Here is a 14,144-nt window from a genome sequence, read left to right on the forward strand (position 1 = left end):
ATATCACCTTCACCTTCATCAGGAATCCCTCACAACAAAATATTTGAAAGAAACACCCTTTATGACTAAAAGGTTATCTAAAAGAATAACCTAATTCATTAAAGCTATTTGACTGAGGGGCATGGAACCTTTGAACTTCTCAACAAAGAATTCTACAAAAATATAAATGTTGCAAATTGTGTCAGTAATGAAGTGATGATTGATTGTTACAATTATAACATGCATACCTATAAAGATTTATAAGTCATACATTGGAATTGATAATTAGTGGTTACCCCTTTTTCAAAGAATGTTTATGAAAAGACGTGTATATTTTTTAAAGATTGATTTTTTGCAGATTTTAAAATATGTAATGCTATGTGTGAGAAGGGGAGATAACTTTACCACAATTCAGTTCATCCTCTTCTTCATCACAATCCATTTCATTGTCACATTTAAAACTTTCTGATATACATTCCGTGGTGTACCTGATTCATAAAATAAAAAATTGAGTTGTAGGAAATGTTTTTGCTTCAAATGGTTTAAAAAAAACATGATACAAATTTGTACAAAATTCTTGTCCTTGGAAAAATCTCATATTAAAAACCATATGCAAAACGGTGTTAAGTAATTTGAAACATGGAAAACATAAATATTTGAAGACAATCTATCATATCTTCTGCAGAGAAGTTTGATTGTAATGGGTATATTGCAAGCTATTTAAAAACATGTATATCCTATCTTAATTAAGTGAATCCAGCAATACAAATTTATGACAATTGTAACATTAGAGTTTTTCAAGTTACAAATCACCAAAAATGACTACAGCTTTTTACCAAAGACAGGGTCAGCTAGGTTTTTTTATACAGGATGCTGTTGCCCTATTGTTAGACGCTTTCTACATCTGAAATAATGGAATAACATAAAAGTACAAACTGACAATAGAAACTTACTCTCTACTTTTAACATGGTTGTAACAATAAAATTCCTCATCTGGGCAGTCCTTTGGTGCTTCTGTAAATATAAACATCAATTAGTCTCCTTGTCTGTTTATAATGAAGTATATCTTAATACGTTGGTATTTACATGTTTCTAACCATGCCTATTAAAGAGAATACTGTAAAAATCAGTTGCATATGGCTTAACTCAAGAGACCAGTACGAGGAAGACATTAACATACCATAGTACCAAACAACAGATCCATAAAATTCCAATGAAACACTCTTTATATCATAAATTACAAGATATGCAAATAATCATGGAAAGATTATCAAATTCATAATCTACTTATTCCACTGAGAGGTCTGACTGTCTGCTCCACATAAGTGAAGCCCCTAGCCCACTTACAGGTCTCTCAGATCTCTCACTTAATTAGGAATGATGTTCTACTCATGACAAAAATATTCCCTACCTGTTGTTGTAGTTACAGGTGCTTCATCACATTGTGTTATATCACAGAACCCAAAGTCATTTGTACCAACTTTAACCCAACACCAAGGTTCTTTGTCACCGTCAGGATTACGACAGAATTTGTGGTCTCCCAATCCCTACAAACACAAACATACTTACATTTACACAGCTGGTTAATTAAATCAACATATAAAATATTAAAGAAAACTTGCATTATAGTAAGACAACAAAGGAACTAGTGTTTTAATGTTTGAAACACTAATTTTCTCCCATTAATACCATGATGCTAGTTTGGTGGTTGTCATTGGTTCATGTCTGTCATATCATTTTGCTTTACTGTTCAATTATATATAAGCTGTTAGTTTTCATGTTTGAATTGTTTCACAATTGGCATGTCAAGGCCTTTCATAGCTGACTATGGGGTATTGGTTTTCTCAATGTTGAAGGGGGTATGGTTGCCTATTGTTGTTTATAGCTGACTATGGGATGTGGGTTTTCTCAAAGATGAAGGCGGTATTGTTTCCTATTGTTGTTTACATCTACTTCCTTTGAAATGCAGTGAATTATTGTCTCTTTGGCAATAAAACCATGTCTCCTTAATTTTATATAATATTAAAGAATAAAGAATTTTCAGGATCATTCAAATATTTATTCAAATTTCATTACAAAAACAATAGCACTATTAGTTTTGACAAAAAGCACTGTTAGTGATGACAAATAGCACATTTATAGTGTTCGGTGGTTCATTTACAATTCAACACTTTGCTGTGTTTCACTAAATATTTTCTCCAGGAGTCTTTGTCCAGTTTTATGATGGCTGTATCTCTTGGCAGATGGTATAACCTTTGAGATGGTCCCTGATTTAACGGAATGGTTGACAAAGTCCCAGCATGCTCTTTCAAGGTCATCCAGACCAAACTGTGATGCACCACCTAAAAGTCCAGCTACACATGAACTGTTGATGTCCACAGAACCACTGTGTATGAACTGTATGATCTTTTTGAAGTCCTCTGGTTCATACTTCTTCACAACAATGGTCACTTTGCCTGATTGAATGGAGGTTTTCTTTTTCTTGTCTTTTTTATCAGCTTTTCTCTGAAATTCAGCTTCCTTCTGTTTCTTTAAGATCAGATTGTACAGCACTCTGCTTCTTGTTCCTAAGATGGCCTTGACCCCATGAACTTTGACCTTGTCTGAACCCACTTCAAATGTGACATCACAAAGTTCTGGTATGGAAGAAATGACCTTCAATTGTTCTGTTAGAGCTTGTGTATTTCTGTAGCTCATCTTTTCTTTGATCTTAACTGGATCCCTGTTGTGGCTGATAGGTATCAGTCTATTACTATGTGGTTTCTGAGTTGATGTGGATGACTCTGAGTCTGATGGTGTGGATTCATATCCAGAGGAATAGCCATCCTGTTCTACTTGTTCAAAGTCCACTAAAGCCAGAGTGGATTCACATCTATCCATTATGGAATTAATTGTTGTATATTTGTGTGTAAAGACAGAGATTTGATTTGAAATGATTTCTAATTTCACATCACTATATTTATATACATATCATTTTATGAAATGAATTGCTCCTTTTTGACAAGTAGCATTAAATGGCATAAAAATTTAGACATGGAGACATTTCTGTCAATTACAGTTCCACTGAGTTGTTGGCTTGTCTTTGGCTTGGGGTCATCAAGGTATTTAATTCATTCAGTTGATTGGTTGATTGGTTAGTAAAACTAATTTGATTAATTATATTATAACTTAATCACAAGGGGGAAATATAATCATGCCTAATTGGTTGTTTTGTAATCAAAGCAATATTATCTTGAAACTATTTATAAAAGCTGACATTCAAAATTATCTAATTTTACCAAAAACAATCTTAAACAACAGGAAAGAGAAAGAAATTGTTCATGAATATTTTAATGCATCATTAACATTATTTGAAAAATAAATAAATTGTATGTGTTTCATGATAAGATAGAAGGGGATATATCCTATATTTTATGCATCATATAAATGATCATGTATGCCATGATGTTATCTTTACAATTTAGGTAAAATGTTTTTTTTTAAATAAAATTCTTAACTTAGTCAACTGGGGATACATGTAGCAATTAACTCATTTTCTAATTTAAAAAATTATTAGTAAGATAAGTCATATCTATTTTTAGTTCTGTACATGGTTTAAAAAATATAATTCTGCACACTGTTCCCCAAAAAATATTATATATACATCAATCAGTAAAACTTAATATATATATTGTCAAAACACAATTATTTAGCAAGAACTGCATGCAACTTAAGAGATAACTGTATTGTATTTGAAGCTTTAAGGACGTCCATGGGTAGTTTTACTGTTGCAAATTTAGTTTACCTGGCGACGCATAGTAAATAGTAGGAGAAAGGTAAAGGGGTATTTGCGACAGTAAAACTACCGATGGACGTCCACAAAACTTCAAATATAATACAGTTATCTCTATTCTAATGCAAAACAAGTTCATAATTAAATTTCAATCATTATTTCAGGGTAAAATCTTCGTTGAAGAAAATTCCGCGAAAAGATGTTATCTTCTTTGGTTCCTACACTTTTTGATGTCATAGGTATACTTCTGGCTTCAAACATAAAGACCTGGCGTTTTCTGGCTTCTGTGCCACTTCAGAATGTAATAAAATTTGATAAAAAGACGATTTTTAGGTGCAATATGTGAGTTTTTTGGCTTATTATTGTAGATTATTGTTGTACATGTCAATACATTCTGCATTTCAAAATGTCACCTTCCTTAGTTACAGACAAGGACATAGAGAATTTTATGCTAACTGTCATCCAATCAGAACCATTGATAAAAAAATAATTGCATTAGAATAACCAGTACAAGCCATAGCTAAAATAAATCTGGACAAGTACTATACACAGCCTATATCTTTTTGTTTTTTAACTTGTTTATTTATATATCTCTTTTGACCCTTAATTTGAGATAGGTTGTGCATGTGCTATGTATGTTTGGTTATTAAAAGGAAAAAAAAGGTCAATATTATGAACTAAACCAAGGATGAACCATTTTGATGACAAATTTGACAAACAAATAAAAAATATGAGTTGAAATGATGATTTACAATTTTTTTTTTAATGAATAACTGTAATATTTTTTTCTATCTATGAAGAAATAACATAAAAAATGTGGTGCACACTGAATAACCCACATAGCGGGTTATCTTAAAGTGTGCACCACATTTCTTATGTTATTTCGAATAAACAGATAAAATATTACAGTTATTTCTTATAACTTAATTCTAAATTCAATTCTAAACCGAAGTAAACCATGAAAAAACGTTGATGATGTCTCGGTCACATGACTAAATTAAATGTCTACAAGCTGATAAACAAAACAATGTCAGCCAATCAGAAGACACATTCAAAATTAAATTATTAATCTCTGACGTGAAATATTAAGCAGACCTTAAAAAATTTCATTCGATATCTTCTTATCTATATATATCAAATTGTGTTTCTTTATTCATAATTAAAAGATATTAAAATTTGAGAAAAGAATGCTCATAAGATTCCAATATCTTGTATTGAATTTGAAAGGGCTGAATATTTTGAAAAGTGGTTTTCTTTTATACTTCACATAAAAAAGAAGATGAAAACATGATGAGCAAAACCCACATAAGTTGATACTAATTTATGATCAAATTGTATAATGGTTCATGAATACAACATTTGTTTCCTTTTCCTACTCTGGTAATTCAAGATATCATTTGTGTGAAATGTACTTGACATTAACAATTAAGGGGAGATAAGTTCCATAACTCTGTAATTCACTATCGTTCTAAAAGTTATCTTGAGATTTCTCAAATTACCAAACAAAGAGTAACAAAAGACCTCCAATAGTCTTAACTCAGAATGATGGTACCTTCAAAATATGATGGTTAAGTCGGTGGGGTCTTTTCCAACAAAATAGGATGGTTAAGTCAGTGGGGTCTTTTCCAACAAAATAGAATAGTTAAGTCGGTGGGGTCTTTTCCAACAAAATAGGATGGTTAAGTCGGTGGGGTCTTTTCCAGCTATGTTTTGTAATTTTTCTAAATTGACCAATTCTTACAAAGACTGGCACTTGAAAGTTATATTACCCAAGACCTGAGAAATTACACCAAATCACATCTCAATTTACCAAGATTTTGGAAAACATTGAAGACTAACAAGTATGTAAAGCTTCATTAGCTACATTTTATATCTCATGAATTTCCACAGTGCCTTGAATGCAGGTAATATTAACACAAATAAAATTAAGAATCATAGTAATATGTCAAAGAGATATCAACCCATCCAAAAAGCAAAAAACAGTTCATCACACTTTTAAGGTAGTTTGTGATGTTAATTGATACATCTTTTCTAACACTTATTTTAATGTAGAATTAACAGATAAAGCATATATTGAAATAACTATAAGAAGAACCATCATAAGACTTTCTGCACATTATATTGATCCAGGTTCTGATTATGATATTGAATGTAAATTTGAAGTAGACTATGACCCAGTTCAGATTAGCATGCTTTCAAGCCTTTGTTTACTATATAACCATTTTAAAAATACACTCCAAGCACTCTAAGGAATCATAATAGGGCAAACTGGTTCTGCTTCTTGAACCCCTATTTAATGAGTAAGCTTGCAAACACTATAGATCACAAATAAAGACAGCTTTTTTTATATATATATTTATTTATTTATCTATAAATCAATAACATAAATATAGCACTAATGGTAAAACAATATCAAGCAACTCAACAGTCATTTACAGTTCAACACTTTGCTGTGTTTCACTAAATATCTTCTCCAGTAGTCTTTGCCCAGTTTTAAGATGACTGTATCTCTTGGCAGACGGTATGATCTTTGAGATGGTCCCTGATTTAACAGAATGATTGACAAAGTCCCAGCATGCTCTTTCAAGGTCATCCAGACCAAATTGTGATGCACCACATAAAAGCCCAGCTACACATGAACTGTTGATGTCCACAGAACCACTGTGTATGAACTGGATGATCTTTCTGAAGTCCTCTGGTTCATATTTCTTCACAACAATGATCACTTTGCCTGATTGAACTGAGGCTTTGTTCTTCTTGTCTTTTTTGTCAGCTTTTCTCTGAAATTCAGCTTCCTTCTGTTTCTTTAAGATAAGATTATATAGCACTCTGCTTCTTGTTCCTAAGATGGCCTTGACCCCATGAACTTTGACCTTTTCTGAACCCACTTCAAATGTGACATCACAAAGTTCTGGTATGGATGAGATGACCTTCAACTGTTCTGTCAGAGCTTGTGTATTTCTGTAGCTCATCTTTTCTTTTATCTTGACTGGGTCCCTGTTGTGGCTAATAGGTATCAGTCTGTTACTCTGTAGTTTCTGGGTTGATGTAGATGACTCTGAATCTGAGGGTGTGGATTCATATCCAGAGGAATAGCCATCCTGTTCCACTTGTTCAAAGTCCACTAAAGCCAGAGTGGATGTACATCTATCCATTTTGTAATTGTTGTATTTGTGTTAAGACAGAGATATAGTTTGAGATGATTTGTACAGTCATATTACTATATATTTATATAAATTACTTTTTATGAAATGAATTGCTCCTTTTTGACAAGTAGCATAAAATGGCATTAAAATTTAGACAGATTCAGATTCAATAGTTTATTAAAGTCTCACCACTTGAATAACATTATACATTCCAATATACATATAAAACATTGCGTATAACATGAAATATTGGATAACATATATAAAACATATTGTATATTAAAACTAACAGTAAAATATTATTAGCTTCAAATACATGTACTAAAACATATACAAGTGCCATTCTATTAAGAATTATGAGAGACTAATATTAAAGGATTAATTATATACAATATTTCACACAATTTTAAAACTATATATATCTAAGATTTAAAATACATCATTAGCTATATACAAATAAAAAATTTGTTCTTCTACATAAAATATTAAAGCAGGTTTTAGCAACTACCTGACATAGTTCTTCATTACTGAATAAAAATATAAATTTTTCGTCAAAAGACCAGTTATAAAATTGATCGTTATGTTTCACTGCTTCATTATACAATATATTTCGAAGGTCTGCATATAAAGGACATAACGTAATTACATGTTTCTCATCTTCAATTTCGTTATTACACATAAAACAACATCTTTCATTTATTGGCTTTTTCTCATATCGTCCTGTTTCTATTTTAAGTGGCGCAACGCCACATCTAAATTTTGCATAAGCACTTCTAAATTTAATAGACATTTTTTGTTTTAAATATAACTCTGTACAATATTGTGACTTATATAGCTTATAAGTACGAAGCTTGTTACCATTACTCTGTGACAAAATTTTCGTTTGCCATTCTACAATATATTTATTAAATAAAACATTTTCAATTTGAAGAACAATATTCTTATGCAGCACATAATCAATTGTAGTATACAAATCAAAGTTACAATCTTTAAATTTTTTCATGACTCTATTACACCAGTTTTTCTTATTATTTACAGCATTTTTATGTGACCATTTGAAAACTTTATAATTCATTCTATCATTAGTCATAGAACTACACCTTGCCCAATGCCTGAAGACACATGTCCATTGTTTTACACTAGGAGGTCTCCAGCCCATGTCCCCGTTAATTGCATCATTTGGCGTATACTTGCCAACACCCATAAAAAACCTGATAGCTCTGTTCTGGACAGCGTTGACACAAGAAAAAGAACGAGTGCCCCAAATGGATGCACCGTAGCTTATTACTGGCCAGACCAGAGTATCAAATAATGTTGTAAAGGTACTGTGCTGGAAACCACCATGTGCTTTACATTTAACAATCAATAAACTTAGAGCTCGACTTGCAGACCTTGCTACAGCTTTAGCCATCTCGTTATAATCGAGATATTCTGTCAACAGTAGACCCAAATATTGGTAACAAGATACTATTTGTACTGTATTATTATTTAACAAAAAACATTTAGATGTTTGTTGAACCGAAGGGTTCCTAAAATGGACAACTTTAGTTTTATCTAAGTTCACATTCATACAATTGGTAACACACCAATAACTTAATACATCTAATAGAGTTTGTAAATTATTTTTGACAAGTAGCATTAAATGGCATAAAAATTTAGACATGGAGACATTTCTGTCAATTACAGTTCCACTGAGTTGTTGGCTTGTCTTTGGCTTGGGGTCATCAAGGTATTTTATCAATTCAGTTAATTGCTTGATTGGTTAGTAAAGCTAATTGTGGAAAACAATTATGTAAGTAAGTAAGTAAATTATTTATTATAGTGACATGTGTAAATATGTGCAGATTATAAATATTAATACACCCGGTCCAATGGACCTATAAGTCACATCAAATGAAATTAAGTAATTTTAAAACAATATATCACGTTCTTCAAAATAACAAATTATTCATGAAATTATCTTGTGTCAATAATTAGAATAAATTAATTTCAATGATTTATTTCTAAAAGCATAGGTTAGAAAAAGATCTTAAAAAATAATATAAAATTGTTGGTTGTTTTTATTATAATATTTATAATAATCTAACCAATGACTCTGAGGAAATAATGGAGATATGAAAGTATCAAAAAAATAATTAAAGAGGATAAAATATATTGTTGGAATTAAATATTTATAAAAACCTGAAATGAAAACATTCTCTTCTTATGTGATAATCCTTTAAATGTATAAAAATAAAATTTTGTGTAAATATTATGAATACAACTGTCCACCAAAGACCAAGGGGTATAGTGTACTATTATTATTTTTTACACAAAAAATGTTGACTTTAGATTCAGAAAACCCATCTTTGTAAACAAATAATCTAGCTAATAATTCATTTAAATAGAAATTCACAAGTCAAATATAAACCTTTACATATCAAACCAATTTCCATCTCCTAAAGCTTCTAACATCAAAGGAAAATGCAAACTTCAGGTCCAAATTTAAAAATACATTATTTTAATTTCCACCATTTTCTGTCTTAGGGTTTATTGACAGGAGAAGAATAGCAAAGATTATAATCTTATTCATTGGGAAAACCATTTTTTTAAATCAAAGATGCACCATCAATAAAATGTCACTTTGAAATTAAACTTTATTATTTTTTATAAAATTTCAAATGGAATATTCAATTTAATTTGTGTTTTCCTCTAATACTTTTAACAATTAGTTCCTATCCTCAGCTAAACCAAGTTAGACTCAGCAATATATATAAATAGTCTTACCTTTTCAGGGTGGGTCCATGGATTGGCATAATTAGATAAAGTCCATCTAGTACATGGTGTACCATCTTTGGTGACTGCAGTTGTTCCTCTATAGGACTCACCATTATCGGTGTAACATTCTAAAAAAAACATACCTCTTTTAACAGTTTTTCTTTACAACTTTTGGCAAATATGTCTATACAACTAGATAACAAGTACAAAAGGTATTATAAAACATATGAGAAGAATAAAACAAAATTTTTAAGCTTGATTTTTAAACAAGTAAATCATAAAGTTTGCTAATACTCTGACACATGCTAAACTGGATGTATTTGGATGCTATGAAGATTAACAAATATAAAGTAAGACTGCTTCTTGATACAATGACATGTACTTAATTGAACTGTCTCCTATTTTTCAATGTCAAGGCCTTATATACTGTTGATTCATTATTATTCGTTGAAAACCAATTTTAGTGGATTTTGATAGTACAGTTGAACCATGAAATTAAATGTTCAATGTCAAATTTTCTCAAGGCTTGTATGCAGACATCAGCAAAACCACGAAATGAAATATCCACAAACATGGAAGCTTTCCTTTATGCATGAAAATTAGTACCCACGAAAATAAATGAATCCACAGTAGCTAAATTTGTTGGCGGCTACACAGTTGCCTATAATTGCTAACATTCATTGCATTTGTTCGTTGATGGATAACAGTAGTTTTGTCATTGGCAATCTTACCACATCTTTTTATTTTCATATTTTCAAGTTACAAGAGTGATGTATATATACTAACCCTCTTCTCCTGCTCTGATGGACTGACTATACTTGTGTTGGCGTGGGGTCTCACATATAAAGTAAGATTTCTCCCTCCTGTCTGGTTTACAGGGAGCACTATCAAAGTAGTAGAAACCTACAGGTGAAGGTCTTTGTCCTGGCTGTTTATACTTGTTACTGAGAGTCATACACTGGTACTTCCCGTTACTCTTAGAGGGCTCAGCACCAAACTGAGTTGGATTCCAACCTTAATGAAAAATATTTTTTTGTATTAGAATAAACCACGAACTTTGTTTTGTACACTTATATGTATTTATAAAATTTATAAGCATGAAGTAAAGTTTTAAATGATTTAGTTAAAAGAATATCATTACTGAAAAAATACTAACTTATAAGAACTCCAAACTGATTTCTAGTGGACATAACTTTTATACTTTTAAACACATTATATTAATTAAAGTGTTCTCTTTCATTTTTATTTAAAAAAAGAAAAGAAAATCTTATGTATAATAGAATTAAGGGCAAAACTATTTTTTCATTCAGCAAGATGTGACTCGCCATTCTGTCCAGCACATTCCTTTAAAATCTTCTTTAAATTATCTCCCTTGTGGATTGGTTTGATCATATAACATGAATACCAATACCAATAATTGAGCTAACTTTAATGTATTTAAAATTTGCTTTTTGTCATTTGAAAACGATTTTTATCAGCAATAGGTGAGTCACCAACCGACTGCAGTACTTTCCATGACAGTTTGCTTTTTTTCTAAGGAACTAAAATACACAAACCAGGGAACCATTTTTTGTAGCTCATCTTCACTAATTTTTTCTCCATTTTTCCTTTCCATTTTTTCTTTCCATCTTGTTTCCTTGTGTACTTCTGCCATTTCCATACAGAACCCTTCTTCTTGCTCAATTTAGAACTCAGAATAACTCTGTCAATATCTGAAGAATAAATTATACTGCTATACATAACTTCAACCAAAATATTTGTAGTAACCATTATGATTTTTACTGCAGCCAACTTAATTTTAATATCTAATATATATCATAATTTAATTTTCAATTTAGGCAATGAAATATGAATTTGTAACTTCAAAGTAACATTCTGACAAAACAGGCATGAGGACAGGTACATGTATCTATATTTGGAGGTTGTATGTTGACCTCTTAATGTCTGATTTGGGCAACTTAGGATGTTAGGTTGTAAAATGTCTCGTGGACTTTTAACTTATGAACATATAATCTATTTCAATTAATTAATCAATGTAATGAGATTATAAGTTAAAGGGCAAATGAAACTTGTCAAATGGGCATATTCTTGATGCAATCAAACTTTATTTTTTTTACCAATCATACAGTCCGGCAGGAACCAGACCTACCCTGGTAATATGAAATACAAAACCAAAGGGTTTTCAGTTGTGGTTGAAACAAAAACATAATTCTACTGGATTCAAATTACGAGGTCAATTAACTTCTTGATGTCTGGAAATCAACCAAACAAGATGGTCTAGTATAGCTTTGAAGGTTACATGATAAAATATTCGAACACAATTTTACTGGATTTAAACTATGATCACTGGTCAATTACCTTTTTGATGTCTGGACAGGATGTTAGATACAAAATAATGCTCTGCTTCAGTCTCTATCAGAGCAAGATGTGACTCGCCATTCTGTCCAGCACATTCCTTTAAAATCTTCTTTAAGTTATCTCCCTTGTGGATTGGTTTGATCATATAACATGAATTCTCTCCAGCTATCCATTCTCCTGAACTCGATTCACCACAATCTGTAATGGAAAAAAAGACATGGTGCCATGAAAAGGAGACTATCTAATTGTCTTGCTATTTAAAGGTTTTAAGACATGGTGCCATGAAAAGGAGACTATCTAATTGTCTTGCTATATAAAGGTTTTAAGACATGGTGCCATGAAAAGGAGACTATCTAATTGTCTTGCTATATAAAGGTTTTAATAGATACTACAGTAAATGCAGAATTTATTGCGATGTTTTAGTTATTGCGAAAAATGCAACAGGATTGTAATTGCAATAATTTAAACTCCCATTTTGAAATATTTTATATGAATTAACCAGGATTTTTCTCAGTTTCGCAAATATTGAAATTGCATTTTAGTCTAAAATGACAAAATTGCAATAATAAATGCACACAATAATTTCTAAATTAACAGTTTATTTATGTTATTTATGTAATGATACTAAATTTGTTGTTGATAGGAGTCAGAACTTCTTACTGTGTATATTGTTTCAAAATGTCATGGACACTATACATTTTCAGGTGACCTCTTCGATGATTTTATGCCTTTTTGTTGGTGGATAGCTGACTCTTAACAATCATACCATATCTTCTTATTTTTAAACTGTATGGCCAGGTGAACAGTGGTCTTTTTTTATTGAGGCACTCGATCATTAATTTTGCCTGGCTTACCTGCTGTATCTAGCATGACACAGGTAACATACCTGCTGCATTCTACCCGAACTTTACTGTGATAGATATCTAAATAGATATAGGAAGATGTGGTATGAGTGCCAATGAGACAACTCTCCATGTATAAAAGTAAACCATTATAGGTCAAGGTATGGCCTTCAACACAGAGCTTTTGCTAACACAGAACAGCAAGCTATAAAGGGCCCCAAAAATTACTACTGTAAAACCATTCAAACATGAAAAGACATAATAACCCATACAGAATGGACAAGGGAGCAGTAAGTTCTCATTACCTATTCACTCACTAGATTAACTGATTCCATGACACAGGAATTCACCAGTAGAATCCTGAGGTCTGAGATTTATAGTAGTCCGTACTGGTACTGTACGGATAATTAAGCAGTGAGCTGTTATTATCCAGAAATAGTATTGTATTCATTAGATGTACCTGTTGTATTCTGCATGACACAGGTAACCTACCTGTTGTGTTCTGCATGACACAGGTAACCTACCTGTTGTATTCTGCATGACACAGGTGACAGATACAGCCTCTGAGATCTGACATTCTGTACTGGTACTGTATGGACAACTGAGAAGTGATCTCTCGTTACCAAGGCACTGTACATTGTTCAGTACAAATGATGAGCTGTCCCACTGTACATTGCTCGGTATAAATGATGAGTTGTCCTGCTGAAATTGGTCAGCTGTATCCCTGTACAAGGGTCTTTTTGCTCCTCTGAGGAAAAACAGTAATATAAAATTATATCAATCTTATATCGCAAATAAAAATTGAAGTAAGATTTTCTACATGACACTCAATAGTTACTCCAATCAATTGTATATTTCTTTCATTATATACTTTATACCCCAAAAAACAACTTATTATACCAGGTATTTTCTAACACCAGTGATTACCATAGGAACACAACTATCCTCCACATGTAGAAGAAATAAAATTAACAAATTTGGTGAGAGTGTTTGACATACTTACGAAGTAAATCCTAATTGTCTGCAGGCTACATCAGCATCTTGGTCATCCCAATCATCATCACAAACAAGTCCCCATTTACCACCTCTATATACTTCCAATAATCCCTCATTGTAGCCTCTAAGGTTCTTGTTGACACCTAATCTGTTAATTTAATGAAAGAGTTTTAATAGCTCAAGAATATCTAAAAGGAAAAATATCCATAAGAATAATCATTGTATTTTAAATCTATGAATTCCCTATCATTCTTGGGATACCAATTAATAACATTTTCCTGGATTTCATAGAAC

At 31.5% G+C, this 14,144-nt stretch overlaps 1 protein-coding gene across 8 annotated transcripts in view; it reads right to left on the reverse strand.

The window, feature by feature from the left end:
* Positions 1–14,144, reverse strand: part of LOC139487577 (scavenger receptor cysteine-rich type 1 protein M130-like) — a 69,615-nt gene that overhangs the window by 42,650 nt on the left and 12,821 nt on the right. For 4 of the 8 annotated variants that reach the window (XM_071272470.1, XM_071272468.1, XM_071272466.1 and 1 more), the window contains 9 exons: positions 13,858–13,998; positions 13,379–13,602; positions 12,013–12,210; positions 11,211–11,366; positions 10,441–10,668; positions 9,664–9,782; positions 1,391–1,526; positions 933–993; positions 385–467 (listed from right to left, as the gene is read on the reverse strand). In XM_071272470.1, the coding sequence (XP_071128571.1) occupies positions 385–467; positions 933–993; positions 1,391–1,526; positions 9,664–9,782; positions 10,441–10,668; positions 11,211–11,366; positions 12,013–12,210; positions 13,379–13,602; positions 13,858–13,998 (1,346 nt within the window). The other 4 variants (XM_071272469.1, XM_071272465.1, XM_071272467.1 and 1 more) reach the window with 2 other exon arrangements.

The sequence above is a fragment of the Mytilus edulis genome, chromosome 9, assembly GCF_963676685.1.
Source record: "Mytilus edulis chromosome 9, xbMytEdul2.2, whole genome shotgun sequence".
NCBI classification, from domain to species: Eukaryota; Metazoa; Mollusca; class Bivalvia; order Mytilida; family Mytilidae; genus Mytilus; species Mytilus edulis.